The sequence below is a fragment of the Epinephelus moara genome, chromosome 12, assembly GCF_006386435.1.
Source record: "Epinephelus moara isolate mb chromosome 12, YSFRI_EMoa_1.0, whole genome shotgun sequence".
Taxonomy (NCBI): domain Eukaryota; kingdom Metazoa; phylum Chordata; class Actinopteri; order Perciformes; family Serranidae; genus Epinephelus; species Epinephelus moara.
The window spans coordinates 13,137,100-13,152,189 of NC_065517.1; the positions used below are offsets into that span (position 1 = coordinate 13,137,100).

The window sequence follows — 15,090 nt, forward strand, 5'->3', positions numbered from 1 at the left end:
AGTATTCTTGCATGCATGTTTGAATGGTGTGAATCTTTTATGCCTCAAATCCAGCGACACAGCAAAAAGCAACAAGTGAGTTTTGCTTAATAGTTTCATTTTGCCCCAGATGACATTTAAAATCTAATAGTTTTGCAGATATGCTGCAAATTAACAGACAGGGACTGAAAACAGCCCCCCTAATGGAGCTAAATGTGTCCTTTATATGGGAGGATGTACTAATATATCAATTATTAAGGGGTCACTGTTAAGTTCAAATTTTATTGCAGGCCTTGAGGACAATAATTTATGTTAGCAAACGCAAATCAGTTTGTTTGATTAATAAAATATTCAAATTATTTCACAAAAGTTATGTTTAGATTTTTTTTTTTTACTTTACAGTAGTTGACAGTGTCCACTAGGTGGCACCATCAGCCTTGTTATTCTAAAATACTTAAACTTTCAGGAGTTGATTTCTAAAGGATGTTTTAAGTTATTATCTGTGGCACTTTAATTTTAAAAAAGGACTTAGAAGGACAAAACACAGTTGATTCACGGTAGATGAACTTTACAGCCAAATAAATACAATTTCAGCTCTTTTGTTTGATGATGATAAAACAGTTGAGGTGTGTTTCAGTAATATGGATCTTACACGCAACATGGAAACTTTAAGTTTACTTGGGGATGTAGGGGTCGAGGTTGTTGCATGTTGTATGAATTGTAAACCTTAAGACAAAGCAGATTTTGGGTTGTTAGATAAAACTCAGTTGACTTATTGTTGATTTATATGCACCCAAACACAGTGAAGCCAGTCATTTAACGTTACAGGAGGGCCTCAAAATGTTATTAAAACATACTGAAAACACTTAAAACTGCACATTAGTAATTCTGAGTAAAAACATGTGATGTGATAAGTGGAAGTAACTTGCAGAGCTCCAAATTCAAAAAGTAGAAACATATCATGACCATTTTGGGTGAGTATGTTACTCAGATAAATTGTGTGACAATGACTTAAATCTTGTTTCTGCAAAGAGGCAGGCTACAGAAAAAATAAGTTGCCTAATAAATAGTTTACAGATCAATCATAGGGCCAAATGTCTTTCTGTAAACACTGAATTTCTCCTGTGTTGCTATGGCCGATCATCATTTTTCTACCTGAATGAAATCTGAGACCTTTTAAAATAAATTGCACTTTATTTTTTATATTTTTCACAAGTTACAAAGCATCACAGAGGCATCAGATTTACACGAGGAATGGAACCAGTTAAAACAAGTGACTCACAAAATACTTGACAGGAGAAAAAAGATTCATAATATGCATGTAGTTTGGCAAAATGACACAATCTGGATCATGCAAAATTTAGAATCCTGAACAATATAACCATAAATTTTCATCTTAAAGTGAGACTGTGTTACTTCTGCTGAACAGCGTCCTCTGTGGTCACTACAGGGTATGGGCATTATGGATTTTTCTCTGTAAGGTCATTCATACTGCAATGTCTAACACTTTACCACTGTACACCACTGGTCACACTGGACTGAGTAAGGCCTTAGCAGAGTGCAATTAATTAAATTTTTTCTTTACTGTTTATAAATTACCCTATTTTGAATTTTATTTATCTTCCTTTTATCTTCTCTTTAAAGTTGCATAGTCTCACTTTAAATAGATATGTCATGTTCAGACACCATAAATCTTAACTCTTCAGATGTTAAGGAAATGCTTTTTTCCACATTCAATCCAGCAAAGAACATGAGAAGTTGCCTCTGTGATATTTTATTTACAGTTTCAATTTCACTCTGATAATGTTTTGTACAAGCTTTCATATCTTTTGCATAATGTATTGTTAGTATAAAGGCACCTAACATGAATCAGAAACACTCATTACAAAAAAGAAAGATCTTCGAGGAAATGTAAGGAGCTCCTCATATTGTAAACATCAGAGGATCCAAAATGGTTCCCTGAAGAACTCCAGTAAGGTTTTCATAATGGTATGTGAATAAATATCAAACACTAAGGAGTTCCTCAGAGAACCTTCAGAGGAACCACTGAAGTTTCTTTGGAGAGCAGTAAGCCGCACCTTAAATACTGAGGATCAGTTAGTTTTACCTGAAAGTTCAAGCAGCTTTGAACAGAACTGCAAAGTATTTGCAAGTCCAATGACGGCAGCAGCAGTTTTCAGGACAAACTCAAGTGTAAGTTTAGACGTTTAGACTTAAGCTGACAAATTAAAGGTAAAATCTCTAAAGGACAACATGATGTTTTAGAATTTAACACTTAAATTTCACTCTTAAATCAAAGTATAAGCAAAATTTGAGAACATTTTCTCTTTAGCTTGAACTGTTAACTTCACCAGCTGCTGTGAGGGTTCATGTTTTCTTCAGTTTGAGTCTATCAAAACAATTTGACACAGAATTAAAATGTTTTACATTATGAATTGTTACAGGAAGACATAATTTAGTTGTTTAGTGACAATAACTTGAGGAAAGCAGTCTTAAAATTAATGAATAAACTCAATTGGTAAACTTTGTGTTCATTTAAATTTTATTAATGTTATTACCATGTTCCCTTTGCCTGTTCAAGCATTTTGTTACTGTATTTTTAAACTATTGTTTAACTGTCTCTCTTAAAAACAAGTTTACAATGTTATTACTGATGTAACAAGACTTTTGTGAAGCTTCAGAAATATTTAGTTAAGATGTTGTGCTCTTGTATTTCTTTTATTTTAACTTTCTGATAAACTGAAAAGCACATCTTTGCAGCGATAAAATAAAAACAATCTAAGAAACATATTTACAGACAAACCACAGTGAAAGTCCAGATAGGAGAGGCACTGTTCGGCTCCTGAGATTAAGAGGAAAAGACAAGATGCAGCAGCTCTGATGTTTAGAAATGCTTCATCCTTTTTAAACTTGAAATTTGCTTAAGTGTGATTATTTGGTCTTTGAATCTGAGCTTTTCAAGTGAATGTTACGACCCTGAATCTAAACATTTTTGGAATCATTTAGATATTACTGATTCTAATTCTGATTACTGAACATTGTGGTATAAACTTGAGGAATGATAAGGAGCCAAAATCTGTTGAAAACAAAAACCAGCTTTATTTTCAGCAGATTAAGGCTGCCATAGACAGAAATTATGAGGTATTCTTTTGAGGGGTTAAAAGACCCAAAACAAAACAAAAAAGTAACTATTTTCTGTTTCAATGCACAAGCCAAATGTTTTGCTTGCTTGTTTTTGACATCCTGTATGGAAAGCTCAGTAGGTCCAAACTTTAGTACTGAAAGGTCGCTTTCAAAGTTTGAAAAGCCACATTGAACAGTATATTCATTAACTGATTCCAGTTTTCACATACATTAGAACCTGGTTTAAATTCAGAACTGGTGTAGATAATTTAATACTTCTTTGTAGCCAATATGAAATACGTAACTACTGTTGAGTCCTCTACATGCTTTTTATCAGCTGTATTGACAAAGAAAATGTCCACATTTTCCGTGGTGGTTGCTTCGCTCCTCTTTGAAAAGGTGGACTTTCCAGCTCTGATTAACTGACACTGATGAAGGCAGGCTTTGAAATGTCTTTTCTGAGTACTGTGACTGATGTCACAGACTTTATGTCCATGTTTTCATTCAGTCTGCGGCCGGACCAGGTGAACTGAAGCAGTCAAACTGAACACTGGTATCTACCAAACCGCTCATCACGTCCTGAACTGGATTCCAGTTGACCTGAACTGGTTCACAAACAGAATTTTTTTTTTATTATAAATGATTTAAATGGAAAATTAAACTGACAAGCATCAACATGGACTCTCTTGTATGAAGTCAATGGTGATACCTGACTGGAGTTTTGACAAAACTGTCTTGGTCTATACAGAAAAACAAGTAGCTGTTGCTATGTTGTGTTTTTCTTCTCTGATCTGGCGTTGACTTTGTAGACCTTCTCCACCATAAAATCTTTGGTTCATACCTGTTATATTTCGCTGTTACAATTATTTGCTGAATGCCTTAAACTTACAGACATTTATAAGTTTGTAGACATTCTAAGGATCAGACTGAGAGGACATGACCTCCTGTAGGAGCCAGATGAGAATCATTTGAGTGATCTTATAAAATTGATGTTGAGACCCCGTCAGTGGCTGAGCAGCCTGAGACGAGCCAGCCAGCCTCCGAGCAGCGATGTAGACTGTTTTGTTACAGCCATAGGAGGGGAGACAGCAGCAGAGGTGGAGGCAGCAGACTTCTTGGACGCTGCTTCCTGGTAAGGAATGGTGGCGCTGTTGTGCAGGTTGGCGTTGATGAAGCACTGGCTGCCTCTGATGTGGTCGACTCCTCGGACAGACGGGTGTCCTCGGTACGGCAGAGGGTAACATGGCTCCTCCTCTGTGATGGTGCTGATTCCCTCGTTACTCAGATATCTGTGCAGGATGTCCTGCCCTGTTGAGGAAACCAGACGGGAGCAATAAGCGAACAATGCCTCTGTCCTTTTTCTTTTATCTGCTGCTCTACTGGTTTTAACTATTCTACAGAACATTGAGAACATTTCAGGATGACTGTTATAAAGGTGAAGTCACATGTAAATGACTCAACACGTAACACGACACAGCTGACGGCAGGTGAGTTAATGCTGTTGTTAGTCTCAGTGGAAAACGTTCCACCTCTAATGTGTCTTTGTTTAACTGCTCTGACTTCCATTAACAGCCTGCTATCTTGGACAAACTGCCAACACACACACGTTCAGACGCACACAGTTGGTTTCTGAAGGTGAAGTGCTGCTGAACTGTGTCGATGCAGCTGCGGCTCTCTTGGTTAATAATCCACAAGGTAAAAATTCAAAGCACGCAGCCCGTCCTGCCGCAGTTTGTCCCCGGCTGTTAATGAGGCAGACAGGCGACACATTACTGATAACGGTTAGATTACAGGCGACAGGTGGAGCTCACCTTTCCTTCCCTGAGCCCCGGGTCTGGAGAACGGGTCGGCTGAAAACGACTCCACTGGCATGGAGACAGGTCGAGGTTTACCTGCAAACAGCAAATACACAACAAAAGTTAAACACATATTGATAAAAGGAACTTTATCTTTATTTTCTAACTCATGAAGCATCATATCTGCCTCCATTAATCTGAACAGTAGCTGCAGGGAACAACAAAGTTTGATCTTTTAATCTTGTCTGTCAACTACCGTCAGTTTGTAGTGATTATTTTAATGCTTGAATTTAAAGAAATACTTCAACATATTGGGAAATACACATTTCTTTCTGTGCACCCCGTTCCTTTGTCTTGTCAAGGCTGTGTCCCACCGCCATATTTTCTTCACTGATTCTTGGTCAAACGTCTCTAAAGGCTCAGATGGATGTGAAAAATGCAGAAAATTTAACCTGTTCTGTTTTGATGACGAACGAAAGGTTTTGGACTCAGAGTGCAAACATAATTGACACAACGTGACATCTGACAATTAATTCGACAGCAGTATAAATGCATAATATTAATCAGACAAGACTCGATCACATCCTCACTTCTTTGTAAGGGCTGCTAAAGAGTTAAAACTTTTTCTGAGAATATTTTATCGTCGCTGTCCGATGAAAAACACGTATCTCCACTAATGACAATTTTGACTTTCTACAGTGCATGGAGTGTCCATAATATTCCCTAGCAACCGTTAGCGTTGGGTATCCAAATGACCAATGGAAAGACGTTTTATTACATCATCTATTCCACAAGTATCTCCATTGAGTGTCAGAAGAGCGTAGAAAGTCAAAATTGTAAAAAATGGAGATACATGTTTTTCATCGGACAGCGACGTTATGCTAATGAGGGTCCTTGTAAGTATAGAAGTGTGTGTGTCTGTGTGCTTACAGCGTGTGGACGAGCGCTGTCGAAGGCACACAGGGTTTGGTTGGTTGACTTCACGTGGGGGGCTGACAGGAGTCCTGTAGTCGTCTGTAACAGTGAAGCGTCGCCGTGCATCCACGTCCAGACATGAATTTGGAGACCTTGGTCTCAATTTCACACCTGGAGACACGTTGGTGTTCCCGTCTCTACACAGAGGGGCAAAACAGGACAGAAAGGATTAAAACTCACTGCAACACGTCTTCTCCACCCCAATAGGAATCACTGGTTGTATTTCATCACCAGGACTGTGATACTGTAATCAGTGACCTGATGAATCAGTGTGACACTCACAGTGGTATGTAAGGTGCTGCAGGGGGAGGAGGGACGTACAAATCCAATATGGTTGTTTTCCCTCTCTTTCCAGGAGCGTCTGAGGTTTCTGGCTGTTGAGATCTGTAGAGACCCGGAGCTCCCTGAGACGTCTGGACACAACAAGAGAAATAGAAGCACAGAGTATAACTTTAATTATGGAAACACAAGCATTGTTCTACACGTTTCCCTGCTGTATCTATTTCTAATAAGTGTTTCTGTGGTCTGAAGAGTGTTGAGCATAGTTTCTGTCACACTGCAGAGGAGGTAATGATTCCTTTAATGGTGTTTATCATAAAACAACACTAAGACGTTCCAGCTCGAGACGAGAAATAGCAGACAAAGCTCTTCTGTTTCCTTCCTCGCCTCCAAAGCTTCGGTTCCTCCATAAACACAGGAACTTCACTCAGCTCCTTTTCTGCTTCGTCTGTGCTTCAAAAACACATCCAAGGGAGTTTAAGATGCAGCTGCAAACACGTTCCTCTGCTCATTAAAGATCTATTCTTATTACCATTAACACAAACACACTGCATACACACATCGTCCTGCTGCCCCAAATACTTACTAGAGCTGCAAATGTGGATTGATCTACCGCTCAAAATAGTCCCCAACAACAGTGACCAGCTGTTTTAGGAAATTATTGAGCCTTCAAAGAAACTGAACTATAGATTCGAAAAACATTAAATCTTAAATTAACTGACAGTCAACTTCACACGAGAAGGTGATGACCGAGCCGAGTACAAGGAGAGGAGATGTAAGCATTAATTCAAGGTGACCTTTGAACATAACGGTAGGAGTGATGGTGAGGTAAAGGCTGGCTGACATCAGATCTGTTTTGATAGCCTAAATTAGCGGCTGAACCGGGCTGCTAAGCGGCATTTAAGACTCCTATCTTTCCTAAACACACACATCCTGGACCTCTGTCAACACAAAACCCTAAAGGCCGTCGAATCTTCACATTGTGGAGTAAGGAATGAGTCACCTTCCAAAGATGTCTGACATCAACGCAGCCCAATGTTTGGAGTGTTTCCTATCCTTTTTTTTTTTTTTTTACAGGAAAAGGGAAGAAGGGATCCATTGTTCCCACACACCACAGCGGAGGAGCAGACTGGGTGGCTGCTGTGTTTACTGGCTGCTAAAAAACAGAACCTAAAGCTACGATGACAGGAGGAGAATACCCCAGAGGGTGCTTTATTTACCCGGAGGAAGCGTTACTGAAACAATCTGCTTCACTTTCATGCAGTGAACCAGCCAACAGCTGCTGCAGGTTCAGTGCTTAGATCAGTGACAGGCTGGAGTAGATTTTAAACCTAGAACTCCACAACAGGCTAAACATCACACACACAGAAAGAAAAACAGAGAGAAAAGAAGACAGACAAAAAGACAGAAATAAGAATGCTGATTAAAAAGAGGAGGAAATAAAAGAGGAAGCCAACAGCAGGATTTCAGTGGCACTTCAGCAGGGTGGATGTTTACATCTGTAGTCAGGGCAGCTCACCTGTACAAGCGGCGGCCTCCAGCGCAGGTTTTTCAGCGGAGCGGGTGCGAAGCCGCCGCACATTCCAGACGGCCTCTTCTTCAACATCAGCGCAACGCCTCCTGACTCCGCCCTCAGCTTCTCCACCAGGTGCTTCAACTGCCAGCCCACCTGGACCAATCACAGACCACAACTCTTGAGCAGTAGTGAACACTGGCGCCTGTAGAGGGCGCTGGCAGGAATTAAGACTTAAAAATGTAATAGATTTCTTTACTAAAAATGGACTTGTTGTCATACAGTGTGGTCAAAAAATATGCTTATTGATCAAGAAAGGAAAAAAAACAACATCAATTTAAAGGAACAGTTCAACATTTTGGAAAATTTCTTGCAGTTTCTTGAGTTTGCTTCGAGAGTACAGAGTGCTTTGTTTGCGGCCTTTGCCTAATTTTAAGTCTCTCAAAACTGACTCTGACCTTTATCATTGTTGAACTTTTCAGATTATCATAGCTTCATTTGTATAAGCGTCATACTTTCTGTATAGACAAGTGAAAGTGGTATCAATCTTTTCATCGGACACTCGGCAAAAAAGCAGATAAGCATGACTTCCCAAAATGTCCTACCCCATCTTTAAAGACTGGACTTTTGACTTACCACTGTCTGTTTGTTGACCTGAATGACTTCATCTCCAGCGTGAATCCTTTGGGTTTTGTCTGCAGGAGACTGAAAAGCAGAATCACAGTGTTTTACTGACGTTAGAAGTTAAACTGTATAAATGTCTTTTCTCTATCCCACTCCAGAAAGCACCCATTATGATAAAGAACCAGCAGCACACTCACATTCTCTGTTGTTCCCGTGATGACGTGAAGCCCGTCGTAGGTGGATTTGATGTAAATACCCTGGGAGATTAAAAACACGTAAAGAAGTCAGTCTTTGAGAATTCATATATATGAATCTTCTCTATAAATAACCCCACGTGGTTTCTCCATAATTCCTCACTGCAGCGGTGGTTTTTCTTTTTGGACCTACATCTGTTTCTGTTTTGGACTTGGTGCTGATTGTGGTTCATGGTGAAGCACTAAAATACCTGTTAGCATTTCCCAGGGGAAGTCGGGTTAGTTTGTGGGTATTCTTTTTACAGTGCTCGGCACTTATCTGACAGTGATGTCTCGCTGATATGGTCTGAATGTAAATGATGATGTACGTCCTGTAGTCTCACCAGTCCCTCCCCAGGCTTGATGTTGGTGATGTGCACCTCCTCCAGGCAGGACATCTCACTCTTTGAGGGGTCAGAGGTCGCCTGGACTGTCTTCTCGCATACGCCGTTCAGGGCTCGGGACTGGAACACACATGACAACATGAAAACAACTGTTTAATCCCCAAAATAACAATGTCACACATGCACACATGAACTTAGAGCTGCAAGTACAGAAAGTTTCTATTTGTGTTTTACTGTATAGCACCTTGTAACTCTTGTAAAACACTTTATAACTAAAACTGACTAACTACTTACTTGAATAAAACACACCAAGTAGACTCCTATTTGTACTGACACTCTTCACACTTATTTGTACACTGAGTGAGTTTCACAGCCTCAGGGAGCCATCAAACACCTTTTCAAAAGTCAGTTTAATTTTAAACTTATAAATAAATCTTCCAAAGAGTTTTGCATTTGAATTTATATAAAAGGAGGAAGTCACTGGCGGCACAGTGGTCTCATGCCAGTTTCTACCTCCCATGATGACGAGTGTCCGTTCTGCTGAGTTTAGAATGCTGAGTCACTACCTGCTGTGGCACTAAAGTGGTCTGTCCCTAACCTCTGAACTCTCTGTACAAAGGGAAAAGAAAAAAAATAGACGAACAAACCCCTGAGAGACCAGGGCAGCATCACCTAAAGCTCTAAATGTTGCCTAACTGTATTTTTCTGGTTTTGTTGTTGAACAACAGACAAGAGGATCTTCCTGGAGCCTGAGGCCTACACAAACTGAACACAGCCTTGTATTATCATCGCACTGAGGAGACACAGACCCCTGAAGCACAGCAGGGCAGGGGGGGGGCTGCGGTCTCATGGGAAGCAGGGAGGTGATCAGGAAAACATAAACCAACAGGAAATTACAAGTAAACCAGAAAAACACACTCCTCAAGAGAATTCATTCTTTCTTTTTCTTTTCATTTGAAAATTTGGGGGATTTTCATTGCTTGTTTATAAATTTCATGCTTGTCTCTGGGGTGGAGAACAGTTTAATTACTGACTGTAAATGGACTCAAACCTTGAAACCACACAGTGTGTGTGTGTGTGTGTGTGTGTGTGTGTGTGTGTGTGTGTGTGTGTGTGTGTAGAGGGGGGATTTGTTCTCAGGGCTCCTGCTCCTTTATCTATCTTTGCAGTGTTTCCCCTTTTGTCACCTGGACAAACAAACTGAACCAAAGCGTAACTGAAACACCTCAACATGTGTCACAACTTAAGCTCCTCAAACAGACCTACATTGCTAGTTTTTAGTGACAAATAATATAAAAATCAGGATAAGAAGAAAAGCAATACACAGAAATCAAAAATGGTGCATATCCAATGTTGGAATAAGTACTCAGATCTTTAACTTAAAGGGAAAGTACGCCCATTTTCAAAATTCATACATTTCTATGGTTCAAGAAAGTCCAAAAATATTTATCAACATGACAAATTTCTCCCAAATCCAAAAACTAGCATCCTAAAACTCAAATTTGTGATGTCATAGGGTTTAAAGTCTGGTGCCGCTCCATAGGCAATGAACTGGGAAAGATGTTACAGATAACACTGACAGCACCCAGGGGACTGTTCTGAGTCTAGACCGAATCACTGCGACATCCCGTATAACAACAACAGCCTAAAGGTAGATAACTGGCAGTTGATTACAGTTGTGGAGATGCGTACAATCTGCAAGCTTAATGATTTTTGTTGTCATTTTCAGCCATAACTGTAACATTTACAGACATATAGTTAAGCACAGTTGTCCAGCCTATCTGATGTTGCTTTGCTATCATCTTTGAGGAACCAAAATCTACTGGCAGGGATGGTGAACATGTACTGCTGTAGACAGGGCCACAGTAAAATGTATTTCAGCCACCTAAAACTAAATTAAAATCAGTTTAAGTGTATGCTTATGTTGAATATTTGCCTTGCTTTACCTTACACACTAAATATTATTTGTTTTTGGTGGGCCATTTTTAGGTGGCTAAAAACTAACATAGGCAGCTTTTGCTCAGCACCATTTCATTTTATGTATGTGACGCAGTGATTTTCAACCCCAGAAGTTACTGTAAATAGACATTGTGATTCGGACTATATAGATACATTCTGTGGGTCCACGAAATCAGGCTCCCATTCATTGTCTATATAGCAGTCTATGACATCATGGGGGGTTCTACGCTGCTGCAGAATACTCACAAGGACGGCATTTTTTCTAGACCAGGGTGTAGTTTCAGTGGTACCAGTGTTAATTTATGCAACTAAAGTTAGCCTTGAGGTCTCACTAGAGGGGAGTAAGAGGTCATGAGGTCACATTAGAAGGTTGTCGGGAGGGAAAGTGATCTAACATCGGCTGATTCAGTATTCTGAGAACAACAGGACGACCAACAGGAAGTCTTATCTAAGACAGGAAGTGGATCCTGAGCTGAATAAATAAATCTGCAAATTCACATGAACACACACACACACACACACACACACACACACACACTGAACACCACGGGACACCACGGGACACTCAGTACAGACAGGAAAAGGAAATGTGTGTGTGTGTGTGTGTGTGTGTGTGTGTGTGTGTGTGTGTTTCCGATTAGCATCTCCAAACATCCATACCAGAGAAAAAAGGAGAAGTGGTACTCACCACTTCCAGAATCTTCTCCTCTATCTCATAAACAGTGCAGTTCTGCAATTAAAGAGACAGACAGTCTGACTGATGGAAGTCACTGCAAAAAAAAACCCTAACACGTGAATCCTAAATAAAAATCCAAACATCTGCATTTCTAATCAAGACAAGTGAGAACTTATGCTTCTGTAGTAGGGGTACTCCTACTTTAAAACACTAGTTTAGATGTAGGATAAAAGATTATTGGAAAAACAGCTGTCTATATCGTAAAACAAATAATATGCTGTGTTTTGTTACTAAAGCGTGCCTCTGATTTTGTGCTTTTATTTTGAAGAGGGTTAGGACAAGACAAAGAAACAGGTAAAACTCTGAGCACAGCAAATAATTAAAGAAAGCCATTTGATTAAACTGTTTGACTCCACAGACTCTTAACTGGTTTCCTCACTTCAAACAGAAGCTGCGCAGACAAATGTTATTCAAACTAATGGAGGTTTACTTTGGATTTGAGTCAACATCAGAAACGTGAAGTCAAACTTAAAGGAATTTGGTATTCTCCATCGGACTTTTATACTTGGCAGTGTACAACATTTAGACAACAGAGTGCTGCAGGAATGAAGAAGTAGAATAACCCCGGAGAGGAGCTGGCATTTTTGCACTTCTGCTTCCCCTGTCTCGGAGTCACTGGAATTTTTTTGGTTTTATAAGTAACTTTCAGTTTTTATTCTATGACATAAAATAGGTCAGTAAATACCCCACTCATAAATTCGGAAGCCTTTATGTGTCTTAAAAAAGGCAGTTGCTCACAAATGGATAAGTGAGACTATGAATGTTGTCGAGGACTTGACATGTCAAGATGCCAAACATTGAAATTGTGTAGTCACCAGTTTCTCGTCACCACTCACAAGTCCGCCATTACAGCCTCCTTGTGTTTATGCTCACACTCTTATGAACTACTATAACTCAACCTTTTAAACTTACTGGGTTAATATGCATTGACAATTAGTTTTTAACATTGTCACTGATAAGTTGTATCTCATCAAAACTCCAACTCTATTGTATCAACACTAGTTAAAGTAGTCTTAAGTACAGTATTTTAGTCAGTGTTCACAGTAAACAACTATCCCAATGACGTTACCAGCTAGCTTGTTGTAAGATGGCTGTGCCCTGCTGGTGAAACGGGCAAAATGGTGAAATACAGTGTAGTTTCTGGCAAAATCTTAGTGGATATCAAGTTTGAATTTTACCCTAGGCAAGATATGAAAATGCAGTCAAACAAACCGCAGTCCTACTGTTCAGTGTTTCATCTCCACTTCTACAAAACGTCTTGCTGCTTTGAAGCTTTTACCTCAAAGGCCCTTCTTACTATTTGAATAAAATAATGAATTCATTAGCTGCATTATAGAAAATATTTTTTTTTCCCATGTTGGTACTCCAAAAAAGATGGTAGGCAGAAGTGGCATAGGTCTTCCCTAAAAGAAAAAAAAAACAACTTCTGAAAGCTCCTTCAGAGCCACGGGAGACATTACACAACTGTTTTCACAAACTAAAGCATAACTCTACGTGACAACTAAACTGTACTCCATGAGTAAAATCTGTGCAGAGTCCCTTGACTGTTTTACAATCCAGATGGTTCTGGAAATGCCTCCAAAATGTAGACATTTGGCAATTCTTGAAAGATCGCCAAGGATTTATCTTTGATGCAACGTGACTTAAATGTCATGATGACAGCTTACGTGAGAGGCACAAACTGGGTGCAGGTTTTACATTCTCTAGCTTTAGTGGAAAACAAGGGACATGCAGAATGGAGACTGACTGGGAAACAGTTTTATCTAATTATGAAGATATTTTAAGAGGAATTTAAAAGGAATAATGTAGTCCGAAATTATTGAGAGACACACTTTTGGTTTTGCTTTTTTTGTAGTGCAGATGTGTACTACATCACATTTAATATACAGACACCTGGAAAAAAACTGAAAATAAATGTTTTGCTTGATACAGAAGAGGTAGAATTTCCCATTATATCAAATGAGACAGCTTTCCTTCTCAGAAGTCTGCTTGTGTGGATAACTGAGTGTGGGTAAACAGAGAGAAAGAAAAAAAAAAGAGAAGAATCAGCGGGAAAACAAATATTTGAGAAATGACAGCCTACATGAGAGTGAAACCAGAGGGAGGGACCGCGAACGCCTCCCAGAGACACTGAGAGGATTCCTCCTGCGGTCGGTGAAATAACAGCTCCCTGTAAACGGGCTGACAGGATGATTGCATGACAGCGCGGCGGGGTGACGCCTCAGCAGCGCTGAACAAAACTCTGCAATCGCATGCAGGGAGGTGACACGCTGTAAAAAATGTCCAACTGCAACTGTCCTGAAAACCGTCTTTCCTAATTTCACCTGGGCTTTTTCTTTTGTTTCTGTTGGAATCATCGGTCTTATTTTTACGGGGTTTGTTTGGGTTGTTTCATAAAAAGTGGAGACAGTATTTTACACCAAGTAGAATAATCACACCTCCCCACTAAATGACTTGTAAAGTTAAACACAACGAACATCTCGTAAAGGCTGCTGTTTACTGCCATGTTTAGCCAATGTAACCACAAGTTAAAGTAGCTACTATGTGCCATTATTAAGAGACAAAGCGATTTAATATTTTCATTGATCAATAGATGGAAAAATTGGTTAGCGCTCCTTTAAATATTTAAAAGAAGATGCTGGTGATAAATCAAAAATTATGCTGATCAAAAGATTATCAAGATAAAATGTAAAGACTCTCTTGTTCCGGCTTGTTTTGGTAACACTGATATCTGCAAGGGAGTCGCCATCAAACAGACTTTGAACATGTAAACAGAGGATATCTGGCTCATCATCATCGTCATCAAAGCCTGAAAATAAACAGGCCCGGGGGTCACAACATGAGAAGTCATGGCCTTCTTTCTGTTTCTGCTGTCCCTTTATCAAAAGAGGCTTTACACAGAAAACATCTGAGGCTTTTCAGCATCAGATTCAGAGATGAATGTTTAGTCTGAACATAAGCAGAGGGATGTTTGAGCCTCACTGACCTTCTGGACGGTGGAGGTGAGCTCCAGACACAGCTGGATGATTCTGCTTTTGGTAGAGGTGAAGTCGTTGGCGCTCGTCAGAGGAGTCCTGGAGAGAGACAACATTGGTTTGGTTACGGTGAAGTGACCTGTATAAAAACCATAACCCTATGCTGTTACTGTCAGGAGTCTGTAGAGTTGGGCTCTGATCGTAGGTTCTGTTTGGGCTGACAAACACCCAGGCATTGTGTCTAAGTATTTTTTATGACTGGACATTATTTTTGAACATGACCACGATGACTAAAAAGATAAGGGTCTGATCTATTGATACACATATTATAGGTTCACACTCATGCAGTGTTTCATAGTGCTCTGTATTTAAGTTATACAAAGAGCAGATGTCCTGAAGGTGAAACAGTGGATGGTAAAGACTCATATTCTCCTCTCTATGTCTTACTGAATAATCATTTGGACAATTTATGTCTTTATTAGGCAGTAGCTGGATTTAAACTGGTGACATTGTGGTTCATCGTCAGTGTCTTAAGCCCCAAGCCACCAGGGTGT

At 39.7% G+C, this 15,090-nt stretch overlaps 1 protein-coding gene across 1 annotated transcript in view; it reads right to left on the minus strand.

Annotated features, from left to right (window-relative positions):
- cnksr3 (cnksr family member 3) overlaps window positions 1-15,090 on the minus strand; it is a 51,221-nt gene that overhangs the window by 10,992 nt on the left and 25,139 nt on the right. Inside the window, exons 4-13 of the mRNA XM_050059010.1 lie at window positions 14,548-14,635; window positions 11,514-11,555; window positions 8,867-8,986; window positions 8,487-8,546; window positions 8,302-8,370; window positions 7,672-7,821; window positions 6,156-6,286; window positions 5,829-6,010; window positions 4,914-4,994; window positions 4,122-4,410 (exon numbers count right to left, since the gene is read on the minus strand). Coding sequence (XP_049914967.1) covers window positions 4,122-4,410; window positions 4,914-4,994; window positions 5,829-6,010; window positions 6,156-6,286; window positions 7,672-7,821; window positions 8,302-8,370; window positions 8,487-8,546; window positions 8,867-8,986; window positions 11,514-11,555; window positions 14,548-14,635 — 1,212 coding nt within the window. The remainder of the gene's footprint in view (window positions 1-4,121; window positions 4,411-4,913; window positions 4,995-5,828; window positions 6,011-6,155; window positions 6,287-7,671; window positions 7,822-8,301; window positions 8,371-8,486; window positions 8,547-8,866; window positions 8,987-11,513; window positions 11,556-14,547; window positions 14,636-15,090) is intronic.